Source organism: Chiloscyllium punctatum, chromosome 2, assembly GCF_047496795.1.
Source record: "Chiloscyllium punctatum isolate Juve2018m chromosome 2, sChiPun1.3, whole genome shotgun sequence".
NCBI lineage: Eukaryota > Metazoa > Chordata > Chondrichthyes > Orectolobiformes > Hemiscylliidae > Chiloscyllium > Chiloscyllium punctatum.
Genome location: NC_092740.1, coordinates 49,064,628 through 49,077,925, shown reverse-complemented (window position 1 = coordinate 49,077,925; position 13,298 = coordinate 49,064,628). Strand labels below are relative to the sequence as shown.

Sequence of the window (13,298 nt, the reverse complement as noted above, 5' to 3'; positions counted from 1 at the left end):
ATGTTCTCTTGTTTGATTATGTTTTCAAGGTTTCTAAGTTTGACTTGACAGATTTTGTGTTTCACCAAATTTGCTGATTTCTTCTGGTTTTCAAAGGCCATGTATACAAATAATTGTTGTCATAAAAATAATTGTGATGTACAAAAGTACAAAGAGAGTAGATATGTTCAAAAGAAAACCTGAGCATTAACATTTTGGTCATGAATTTCTTGTCATCATTATAGATGACAATTGGTCATTAATTATTTATAAAACGCTACTTGATGGCCTTATGTGGAGCTCCTGGACAGAATGTGAAGTCTTTTTCATGTAACCTTTAAGTCTTATAAATAAATGTTGTGTTCGGAAATATTTTCTCAGTTAACTTTGTAAACGGTAAGTTTCATTTTATGAGTATAACTTCTTGAGTACGAAGTTATAAAATGTTTTATCTTTATTTAGCTTAGCGTGAAGAATGTTAGCAGTGACATTGAGGAAGCCCAGGTCACAACATCTCAACTAATTCGCTATGAGTACCATGTTGTGTACTCCAGCAGTTACCAGGCACCTGTACTGTATTTCAGAGCATGTTATTCAGGTATGTTAAACTCAACACCAGTGAAATTTAAGGTTCAGTCAATGTTATGTTTAACTGCCTAATGCTTTAATCTCTATTTCTTGGTGTAAATGACATAGCTGACACCTAGGACCGAAGCTATTCTGATTTTGTTCATTCCTGATCTCTGGCTTTAAAAAAAAATCCTTACCTTACCCTATACCAAATCCTCTTGGCTTGCCTTGTTTTTTGGATCCACTTTCTGTTATTTCCCTTTTGAACTACTCCACCTTCCCCCAGCTGCCCCACCAATATGGTACCAAAGCTGCTGAGCTAATAAGGTTTCTGCAAAAGAGTGCAAGATTATGATGGTATGAGGTAAGGTGAGAGGAGACTGATGTGAACAATAAGCAGTACTGTAGCCATGTTGTGCCAATGAGCCTTGTTACAATCCAAATGGCTGGTAATACTGGTCAGTCCAGAGCTCGGAGTGAAACCTGATGGAAGTTTTATTTTTGCTATCTGTTTACCACAATGGTTGCTCATATTCACAACATGAACATATTTACAAACGGATACTAATGTGTTTTAACAAAAGAACATTAAATGCTTATTACACAAAAAGGAAACCATAAAAAATACTATTTACACTAAGAACTAATTAAAATTGTCTTATTACAAATATCAGAAGTAAATATTCAACTCTATTGCCCTCAGCAATAATGATACAGATACTCCAACCTCAGTGTCTTCCTGTTTCGAGTTCAAAAATGTTTCATAGAGCCATACAGCCTTTGATCCAACTTGTCCATGCCAACCAGATAAACCTAAATAAATCGAGTCTCATTTGCCAGCATTCGGCCCATATCCCTCTAGATCCTTCCTATTCATATACTCATCCAGATGCCTTTTAGATGTTGTAATGGTACCAGCCTCCACCACTTCCTCTGACAGCTCATTCCATACATGTACCACCCTTTATCGACTTGATTTTACTTGGCTTCTTCCAAGTGAAGTTCTGCATTCATGTGATGCTACCTTTGTTAACTAACTTCTCTTCCAGGGATCCTTATCAAAATGGCTAATACAGTGCATTACCTCCTTTAAAGTGTGTTCCTTAAATACATGTATTCAACAGCCTTATAAGACGTCTTCCTCTCTGACACTTCACAGCCCCCTTCTTCAGGAGCTTTCTCTTGCTATAAGTCACTGAAGGCTTATTTTCATTTGCCCTTACTGTTTTCAAGATTGCTAATCTAATAGTACCCTTGTTGCCAAAGGCTTGCTTTCTCTCTGTCAGAAACCTGAACTCTGTCTAACTGGATGGTTCTAGGTGGTTCTGCCTTTCTAAATGGAAGCTTGTTTCTGTCTCTGTATCATTATGTTGTAGGACACCTTGTTGCTAGGCAACAGCCCTAGCATCTCTCTTCTACTCTTATTTTCTAAAGCATGGAACGACTCACCTGCAGGTTTTTTTTCTTTCAAACCTTATTTAAGTGCAGACAAAATCCCAGGCAGCCATCCTGGTGTCAGTGGCTGAATTCTTAAACAAAAGCTTTGAGCTGAATTGTACCATATATTGATAAAGTGTCATTTTCTTTAAGTTTTATGAAGATTTTCTCTCAGTGAGGCCTAGTGAACTTTCCCCACACACAGTCTCATACTTGCCTCATTAAATCAGATGCCACACATCTCTATGGCATCCCAATTCTCCCACTTGACCTAAGCAGAGGTATGTTCATCCATTGCCAGGATATAAAGGGATCCCTTTATCCCAGGCCTTATTGTCATCTTTGACCACCAAACCCCCCACCCACCCACCCTTGCGCCTGGTCAAGTGCAGCACTTCAAAGTTGCATACTATCAGTGTAGTGGCACAGAGGCACAGTTCAATGCTTCTCATAGGAAATAGGTAGCACAGCTAATACTTCATTGTACATACAACCGTACATTTTTACACCAATTGCTGCTTAAGGACATGGTTGTACAGCTTACCTGACCTTAGCCACGTCTTATCTTGTATCTCTAAGTCACTGCTACTCTTTCCCCAGTGCGTACTGTACTCCAGCATCTTAGCATTTTTTAATGTGGGACCATCACGTACAGGGAAGTTTGAATCATTTCAAAATGGTCACCTTCATTTAGGAAACCAAAAGCGACCAGAAATCAAACAATAAGAAGCTGCATTTGCTTCTTGGAACAGAAACAACTTGCTCACACATTGATCAAATAGACAATTTGATAATAACAATTGAATTGAGCATCATCAGCATGGATTTGCAAATGGAAAATTGTGTTTGACAAACTTGTTACGGATGTTACTAACAAAATTTATTAAGCAGAGCCAATGATCATAGTTTATTTTGATTTTCAAAGGCTATTGATAAGATCCCCTACGAGAAGTTGGTTAGAAATATTAAAGCTCATTGGATAGGAATAATGCACTGGTACAAATTAATGATTTTCTAATGAAAGGAAAGCGGACATTAGGAATAATGCGGCCATTCTCACATTGGTAGACAGTGACTAGGGTACCATAAGAATCTGGATTAGTGGTGCTGGAAGAGCACAGCAGTTCAGGCAGCATCCAAGGAGCTTTGAAATTGACATTTCGGGCAAAAGCCCTTCATGAGGAATAAAGGGCTTTTGCCCTTTATGATGAAGGACTTTTGCCCGAAACGTCGATTTCGAAGCTCCTTGGATGCTGCCTGAACTGCTGTGCTCTTCCAGCACCACTAATCCAGAATCTGGTTTCCAGCATCTGCAGTCATTGTTTTTACCATAAGAATCTGAAGAATAAAGAATGGCAGATGGAGTTTAATTTTGATAACTGCGAGGTATTGCACTTTGGTGAAACAACAAGGACCAATTAAAAGTATGACCTTGGGTGATAGTATAGAACAGAGAGACCTCGAGGTTCAGGTACATAATTCATTAACGTATAAATCGGGTCATTAAGAAGGCATTTGGCACACTTGTCTTTGTTCAGACCTTTGAGTATAGGAGTTGGGACATTATGTTGAGGTTGTGTAGGATGTTGGTGAAGCTTTTTCTGGAGTATGTGTCCAGTTCTGGTTGCCTTGTTGTAAGAAGGATATTATTAAACTGGAGAGGGTTCAGAAGAGATTTATCAGGATGTTGCCGGAAATAGAGGGTTTGAGTTAGAAGGAAAGGCTGGATAGGCTGGGCCTTTTTTTCACTGAAGCATAGGAGATTGCTGGCTGATCTTATAGAAGTTCATAAAATAATGAGGAATATAGATAAAGTGAATGGCAGAGATCTTTTCCCTAGGGTGGGGGATTTCAAGATTAGGAGGCATATTTTTAAGGTGCGAGGAGAAAGATTTAAACAAGATATGAGGGGCAATTTCTTTTATACAGTGGTTCGTGCATGGAATGAACTTCCAGAGGAAGTGGTGGATGCTGGAACAGATTCAACATTTAAAAGACATTTGCATAACTGCATGAATAATAAATGTTTGGAGAGATATGGGCTAAGTGCACACAAGTGGCACGAGCATAGTTTGGGATTATGTTCGGTATGGACTGGTAAGACCGAAGGGTCTGTTTCCGGGCTGTATGTCCCTGACTCTATGATTCTACAATCAGTACTTGGACCCCAGCTGTTCACCAAGCATGTCTATGAGTCAGATGTGGGGACCAAACTTAATATTTTGAAATTTGATACAAATGTGATGCAATGCTAAGTCAGGATATAGGCTTTGAGGAAGATGTCAAGCGGCTTCAGGAGAGTTTGGACAGGACTAGGAAATGGGCAAGAACATGGCAGATAGAATATAATATGGAAGGACGTGAGATTATCCAGTTTGTAGGAGAAGCAGATGTCCAAAGTATTTTTTTTTAAGTGGCAGGAGGTTGGAAGTTGTAGATGTTCAAAGGGACCTAGGAGTCCCTGTAGATAAGTCACTGAAGGCTCATAGGCAAGTTCACTAAGCTATTAGGGAAGTTAGTGAAATGTTCATATTTACTGCAAGAGGATTTGAGTACAGGAGTGAAGAAGTCTTGCTTCAGTTGTACAGGGGATTAGTTAGAGCACTGTGGTACTGCGTGCAGTTTTGGTCTCCTTATTTCAGGAAGGATATTATTGCCACAGAGGGATGCCATTTGAGTCTGACATGAGGAGAAAGTTTTTTTACTCAGAGGGTTGTGAACCTTTGTAATTCCCTACACTACAGGACTATTGAAACTTACTTTTTCAGTAGGTTTAAGGTAGAGATTGATAGTTTTTTTTACCATTGGCCAGAAAGGTATAGAAATGGTGTGAGCAAAGATACTGTTTGATCAGCCATGACCGTACTGAATGGCCCCCTTCTGATCCTCTGTGTAAGGTTGATGTTATGTGGTACCATGCAGCAACATGTTTGTTCCCATGACTGTTGACTGCTGACAACCATAATAAGCTCCCTGGCTTTCTGTTTATGTTAAACAGAAGTAGCGTGAACACTTGGAAGGTCCAGTTGATGAACCAGAGCCCAAAGAAGGCAAGGAAGGATGCTGTGAGCATTCAGTTGGCACAAAGTGAGACTGCTGTGAACAAGCTGCTCTGCGATGTGTACTAGTCCAATCCGTGAGTTGGCAGCCTGTCCCTGTGCACAAAGTCCCTGTCCCTTGCAGCAGCATTCCGTTAAAGTGTGCTGGACCATCCAAAGTCCAACATTGACTTTGTATTGCAACAGCTGTACTGTATTTGAATAGGAGAGAAGGCATGATTGTGCAATGAGCTTGGTATGTGTCAAATGCCAATGTTCATGGACATGGGATGAATGCAGTTGCTCCCATTGGAGCATGGCCTGAGACCTGAGATGCTGGAGCAGTGAGCAGCAATGTGGAATCCCCAGGTGCCCACTCTGACCTTCATGTTATGAATTCTCACTGTCTAGTTTTTGTCTGGTGGGTGGAGGGAATGGGTGACTGCACTTTAATGAGGTAAGATTCAGTAATCATGAGGGCATTGATGAGTAATATCTCATGCTGATAAGCCTCTTGCCATTCAGTACTGAGAATCTTTGCTCAACTTCCAAGACCTGGTTGGAAATTGTGACATTGAGAAGAGCCTCTCTCAACATCCTGCTCAATTTTCACAGATTTCACCTCATATCCCACATTGTTCAGGGGCTAGGGAGAGTGCATCCAGAGTCTTCCCTATTTAGCAGCTATGTTATAGAGACACAGATCAAATTTAATACATTGTTCTCTCCACTTTACAACCCAAGTCCTTGAATTGTTATAATAATGATTATATCACGACCTTGCATCACAGCCAATTTTTGTAAATTCTAAGCGATTCTCTTAATTTATTAATTGTTTCCCAGCACGCCAGTGAATTTTCTGTTCTCACTGTTTCATCGTGGATTATATATGATAATAATGCAGATATAAGGAAGAAACTAAAATAGCTATTGTATGTAATCTGAAATCACAAAAGTTTCAATCGGTCTGTTTTCTATCAGTGACCATCTTTTATAGTTCTGGTGAAAGGTCAAAGACCTGAAAGGTTAAGTGCAGTTTTACTTCCAGCAATGCTGCTTGACCTGTTGATTGCTTTTAGTGTTTTCAGTTTTTGTTTCAACTTTGCAACAGCTGCAGGGTTTGTCTTGCTCAGTTGCTTTTGTAGTTGTTTGCTACTTCTGTCAAAACGTTAGGGTGTAGAAGGGGATCTCACAGATTGCATTTTATATAACATTTACCTTAATGTTGCGCTTCACTTTTCACTAGAAATGGTAAAAAGTGATATTTTTGATATCCTAGATGGAAAGCCACTTACTTTGGAAGAAATTTGGGAGAATGTACATGATTGTTACAAAGAGCGACTTTTTCAAGGACCCTGGGATACTATTACACAACAGGTAATTAATTATACATTTATCTAAACTAATCAATTCTGTGCATCAGTCAGTAGATTTGAGCAAAGCCATTATTTTCAATTCAGGTTTGTAAACAATCACTGTTCAGTTTATGGCCTTGACTCGGTGATGGAACTGTGTGAAGTAATATCCCATCAGCCCTTCAGCCAACCCCTGATACCTCAAGTATCCTCCATTGGTCCTTGGATCACTCAATGTCTCACCCCCTCACTGTCCATAATCAATCAGACAGTTGTCTGAATCCACACGTAAATTATTTTGCATGTCTCAGTGATTTTTTTGAAAAAGCCCTCACCATCCAATACATTGGTTCCAATGTGGACAAAACAAATAAGACCAAGAGGTGAGGTGAACATGACAGCACTTGACAGCAGAGCTGCCATTGACTGAGTGTGGCATTAAGGATCCCTACCAAAACTCAGGTCAGTGGGAATTAGGCTGAAAATTCTCCACTGGTTGGAGTCATACCTGGCATGTAGGAAGATAGTTGTTGCAGTTGGAAGTCAGTCATGCCCGCTCTAGGACAACTTTACATGTTCGTGTCCTCGGCCAAGCTGCTTCATCAATGACCTTGCATCCACTGTATAACATTAAAAATGTGGACTCTTGCTGATGACTGCAAAATGTTTAGCAACATTCCCTATCCTCTGAAGCACTCCATATTGAAATGCAGCAAGACCTGAACAATATATAGGTTTGGATCGATAAGTGTGTTAAGACATGGGGTAAACTCTCCTGCTTAATTTAAACCAGCAGCACAGAAAACATTTATCCCATGCAGTAATCTGTGAAAATTCAAGAGGCCAAGAACTATTTAAAGTTAAAATTAACGACTTTATTTCTTCAAGTATAACAGAGAATGATTAACTAACAACTATTTACAACTCCTTTCTCTAACCTATCTTTTGCCTTCCCCTTATACAATATTAGTCCAATAAAACTCCCAATTAAGATTTACAAAACAAAACTTTTTATCTCAAAATCAGGCAGCTTTCAGTTCTTCTCTGTATTCCTGTCTTCTTTTCTTCTTCTTGAGGATTCAGCTTCACAGGTTACTGATCGATAAAGGTACTTTTAAGAGAGCTATTTTCAGGCTGTCCTCTCAACTGTTCAATTTTCCTTGTTCTTGAACCCCCAAAGCATCAGATTGTGTCATTGGCTTTTAAGATCGTCAATATACCCAATTCAAACCTGATTGGAATTTGGTATTTTCGGGTATAATTTAAACTGGTTGGCTGAATTTGAATTTGCTTTTATCTCATAGCAACTCAGCCAGTGCTATCTGTTCTGAACCAAATATTGTAAATTCTCCAGCACTTGGTGTGTTTGCCAAATTCTTCAGTCTCTTAAAAGTACAGTGCACTTCTACACCTTCACAACAAGTGGCAAGTAGCACTTGCAACACACAAGTGCTAAGCAATGTCCATCTCTAACGAGAGAATCAAACTATTGCCCCTTGAGATTCATTGGCATTACCATCAATGGACACGTCCTGAATACGTGAATAAACATCCTGGCAGTCACCATTGACCAGAAACTGAACTGGACGAGCCAATGAATACTGTGTTTAAAAGAGCAGGTCAGAGGCTAGGAAACCTACAAGGATTACTCACCACCTGACTCCCTAAAGCCAGTCTACCAGTGTTCCCTGTAATACTCTTTCTGAATGTGCAGGTCTGAGTGGACCAAGAGTGGAAGTAACTTCTGGAGTGTTTACTGCAGGCTCATTTCCTCAGTGGGTTCTACCATATTGTCTGGTACCATACTCTTCCATCAGGACACCTTTGGTTGTCTTATATCATCAGCAATGTTTGTGCCTAATGTTGCTCTCATCACCAGCGAAACGTAGGCCTGGCAATTGAGGAATGCAATCAAGACATTGACTTCGTCCAGTGAAGTCAAAGGGAGAACACTGGGATAGCTACATTGCAGGCGCCACAGTAGCAAAGTTATAGAAGTAATGCAGAAATGTGGTTGGACTGTGAAGGATGTTGGAAGGAAATATCTTTCCCCTGTCTGGAATCTCTTTCGCCAAACCAAACATTCTCGGTATATGAGTAAGGCAGTGCCCAGCTCTGCATTGAATCTCAGCATTCTTCAGGGGGCAGGGGAGAAGTATTTGCATCTGTGCAGCCAGTAGTGGTGGAAGCACAGTCTCTGAGGATGCTTAGCCATTGCAACCATACAATCAAGGATTCTAGTATTTTCTAACTACTGCCATCAGGTTGGAATGCGAGAGAACTGAGGAGTGTTCTCCAGACTGCTCCCTATTCTTCCTCCACTTTGCTTGAAAAAGGTCCAAAATTGTACTGCCCACGAAGGGTCCCTGTTCACAGGAGTGCACGCTGAGCTACAGCTGCAGCTATGTGCAGTTACTGCAAAGGCTAGCCTTGTGCGTGCAGTTTGCTTCCAAGTGGTCACATTGCCACCATTTTGCAATAAAGGCTGTGTTTGGACTTGTAAGCCATAGTGCAAAATGAAATTCTTAGTCATTGAAATGTGTTGCATTGAGAAACCACTGGCCTCTTGGCGAACTGGTGTACAAAGGGCATAACATCAAAAGGATCATGCAGCTCCTGTGGTATGAAGGGGAGATGGCTGTACATTTGTAACTGCCATTTCTGCTTTATCACTGTATCGCCCCACCATCTTCCTGTCCGTGAGATCCATCCTGAGATCCACACCTTTGCATTCCTCCATCAGAGGTTTCTTCTTGGATCAGAGGAGACTGAGGTTGGGGGGGGAGCATGATAGAGATGTCAAACATTAAGAGGGGCATGGATAGGGTAGGCAGGAAAATACTTTCCCCCTTGGTGGAGGAGTCAATGGCAGGGGGCGTGGGGATAGATTTAAGATACGTTGCAGCAAGTTTCGAGGGGATGTGAGGAAGAGGTTATTCTCCCAGAAGGTGGTGGGAATCTGGAGCTCACTAACTGTACATGTGGTGGAGATAGAAGGTGTTGTTACATTTCAGGGGTATTTTGACATGCACTTGTGATGCCAATTCAGTCAAAGCCTTGGGCCAATTCCAGAAAATGGGATGAGAATAGCTAGGTGCTTGTTTTTGATCAAAGAGACTTGCTGGGCCGAAGGGCCACTTTGTGCTATATACCTCTATGTCATTTCCTCTCCTAAGAAAATTCCCCTTTGTCAAGTGAGCTTTTGGGTGGTGTAGCTGACAGCAATGATGAGGGACACCATGTCTGCAGTAAATTGCAGCAGGCTGCCTAAGCATTCGGCATGTTGGATCTTCATTTTCAGCAGGTATACGATGTGCTTGGTAATGGCGGGTAAACGGTGTATTCGATCAGGGCGGGTATACTGTGTGCTCGATCAGGACGGGTATATGGTGTGTTCGATTAGGGCGGGTATACGGTGTGCTCGAACAGGGTGGGTATACTGTGAGTTCGATCACGGCGGGTATACCGTGCGCTCGGTCACGGCAGGTGTGCCGTGTGCTCGATCATGACGGGTATACGGTGTGCTCGATCAGGGCGGTTATACCGTGTGCTCGGTTACCGCGGGCATACGATGTGCTCGATTAGGACAGATATACGGTGTGCTCGATCAGGGCGGGTATACTAGATGCTAGATCATGGTGGGTATACCGTGCATTCGATCAGGGCGGGTATACTGTGTGTTCGATCAGGGCTGGTATACGGTGCGCTCGATCAGTGCAGGTATGTGGTGCGCTTGGTCAGGGCTGGTATATGGTGCGCTCGATCAGTGCAGGTATGTGGTGCGCTTGGTCAGGGCGGGTATACAGTGTGCTCAATCACGGCGGGTATACCATGTGTTCGATCAGGGCAGGTGTGTCGTGTGCTCGATCTGGATGGGTATACCATGTGCACGATCACGGCAGGTATACGGTGTGCTTGATCAGGACGGGTATATGGTGTGCTTGAGCAGGGTGGGTATACTGTGTGCTCGATCAAGGTGAGTATACTATGTGCTCAATCATGGCGGGTATACTGTGTGCACGATATACAGTGTGCTCGATCAGGGCGGGTATACCATGTCCTCGATGAGGACGGGTATACGGTGTGATAGATCAGGGTGGGTATACCGTGTGTTCGATCAGGGCGGGTATATGGTGTGCTCGATCAGGGCGGGTATACTATGTGGTAGATCATGGTGGGTATACCGTGTGCTCGATTACGGCAGGTATACGGTGCGTATGATCACGGCAGGTATAAGGTATGTTCGATCAGAGCGGGTATACAATGTACTCGATCAGGGCGAGTATACAGTTTGCTCGATCAGGGCGGGTATACGGTGCGTACAATCACGGCAGGTATAAGGTGCGTTCGATCAGAGCGGGTATACAATGTGCTCGATCAGGGCGGGTATACGGTGTGTTCGATCAGGGCGGGTATACGGTGCGCTCGATCACGGCGGGTATACGGTGCGTTCGATCAGGGCGGGTATACGGTGCGTTTGATCAGAGCGGGTATACGGTGTGCTCGATCAGGGCGGGTATACGGTGTGTTTGATCAGGGCGGGTATACCGTGTGCTCAATCAGGGCGGGTATATGGTGTGCTCGATCACGGTGGGTATAGGGTGTGCTTGAACATGGCGGGTATGTGGTGCGCTCGATCACCGCGGGAAGATGGTGCACTCGATCACGGTGGGTATACCGTGTGTTCGATAAGGTCGGGTTTACAGTGCGCTCGATCAGGGCGGGTATACGGTGCGTTCGATCACGGGTATACCGTGCGTTCGATCAGGGCGGGTATACGGTGCGCTCGATCAGGGTGGGTATACCGTGCACTCGATCACGGCGGGTATAGGGTGTGTTCGATCAGGGCGGGTATACCGTGCACTCGATCACGGCAGGTATACGGTGTGTTCGATCAGGGCAGGTATATGGTGCGATCGATCAGGGCGGGTATACCGTGTGTTCGATCACGGCGGGTATACGGAGCATTCGATCAGAGCGGGTATACGGTGTGTTCGATCACGGCGGGTATACGGTGTGTTCGATCAGGGCAGGTATACGGTGTGCTCGATCAGGGTGGGTATACTATGTGCTCGATCATGGCGGGTATACTGTGTGCTCGATATACAGGGTGCTCGATCACGCTGGGTATACAGTGTGCTCGATCAGGGCGGGTTTACCGTGTGCTCGATCAGGGCGGGCATACGGTGCGCACAATCAGGGCAGGTATACCGTGTGCTCGATCAGGGCGGGTATACCGTGTGCTCGATCAGGGCGGGCATACGGTGCGCACGATCAGGGCGGGTATACGGTGTGCTCGATCAGAGCGGGTATACTGTGTGCTCGATATACAGGGTGCTCGATCACGCTGGGTATACGGTGTGCTCGATCAGGGCGGGTATACCATGTGCTCGATCAGGACGGGTATACAGTGTGCTAGATCTGGGCGGGTATACGGTGCGCTCGATCTGGGCGGGTATACAGTGTGCTCGATCAGGGCGGGTGTACTATGTGCTAGATCATGGCGAGTATACCGTGTGCTCGATCACAGCGGGTATATCGTGTGCTCGATCAGGGCAGGTATACGGTGTGCTCGAACAGGGCGGGTATACGGTGCGATCGATCAGGGCAGGTATACCGTGTGCTCGATCAGGGCGGGTATACGGTGTGCTCGACCAGGGCGGGCATACGGTGCGCACGATCAGAGCGGGTATACCGTGTGCTCGATCATGGCGGGTATACCGTGTGCTCGATCAGGGCGGCTATACAGTGCGCACGATCAGGGCGGGTACACGATGCGCACGATCAGAGCGGGTATACGGTGTACTCGATCAGGGTGGGTATACGGTGTGCTCGATCAGAGCGGGTATACGGTGTACTCGATCAGGGCGGGTATACGGTGTACTCGATCAGGGCAGGTATACAATGTGCTCGATCAGGGCGGGTATACTGTGTGCTCGATATACAGTGTGCTCGATCAGGGCGGGTATACCGTGTGCTCGATCAGGGTGGATATACGGTGTGTTCGATCAGGGCGGGTATACCGTGTGCTCGATCAGAGCGGGTATACCGTGTGCTCGATCAGGACGGGTATACGGTGAGTTCGGTCAGGGCGGGTATACGGTGTGCTCGATCAGAGCGGGTATATGGTGTGCTCGATCAGGGCGGGTGTACTATGTGCTAGATCATGGCGAGTATACCGTGTGCTCGATCACAGCAGGTATATCGTGTGCTCGATCAGGGCAGGTATACGGTGTGCTCGAACAGGGCGGGTATACGGTGTGCTCGATCAGGGCGGGCATACAGTGCGCACGATCAGGGTGGGTACACGGTGCGCACGATCAGAGCGGGTATACGGTGTACTCGATCAGGGCGGGTATACGGTGTGCTCGATCAGAGCGGGTATACGGTGTACTCGATCAGGGCGGGTATACAATGTGCTCGATCAGGGCAGGTATACAATGTGCTCGATCAGGGCGGGTATACTGTGTGCTCGACATACAGTGTGCTCGATCACGGTAGGTATACGGTGTCCTCGATCAGGGCGGGTATACTGTGTTTTCGATATACAGTGTGCTCGATCACGGTAGGTATACGGTGTGCTCGATCAGGGCGGGTATACCGTGTGCTCGATCAGGGTGGGTATACGGTGTGTTCGATCAGGGCGGGTATACCGTGTGCTCGATCAGAGCGGGTATACCGTGTGCTCGATCAGGACGGGTATACGGTGTGTTCGGTCAGGGCGGGTATACCGTGTGCTCGATCAGGGCGGGTATACCGTGTGCTCGTACCGGGCGGGTATACGCTGCGCACGATCAGGGCGGGTATACCGTGTGCTCGATCACCGCGGGAATATGGTGCGCTCGATCATGGTGGGTACACGGTGTGTTTGATAAGGCCGGGTTTACGGTGCGTTCGATCAGGGCGGGTATACAGTGCG

The 13,298-nt window shown here is 45.1% G+C and overlaps 1 protein-coding gene across 9 annotated transcripts in view; it reads left to right on the top strand.

Moving 5' to 3' along the window:
* The window catches only part of atg10 (ATG10 autophagy related 10 homolog (S. cerevisiae)), a 229,008-nt gene that overhangs the window by 151,236 nt on the left and 64,474 nt on the right, over positions 1 to 13,298 (top strand). For all 9 annotated transcript variants that reach the window (XM_072582525.1, XM_072582465.1, XM_072582484.1 and 6 more), the window contains 2 exons: positions 442 to 577; positions 6,304 to 6,401. In XM_072582525.1, coding sequence (XP_072438626.1) covers positions 442 to 577; positions 6,304 to 6,401 — 234 coding nt within the window. The remainder of the gene's footprint in view (positions 1 to 441; positions 578 to 6,303; positions 6,402 to 13,298) is intronic.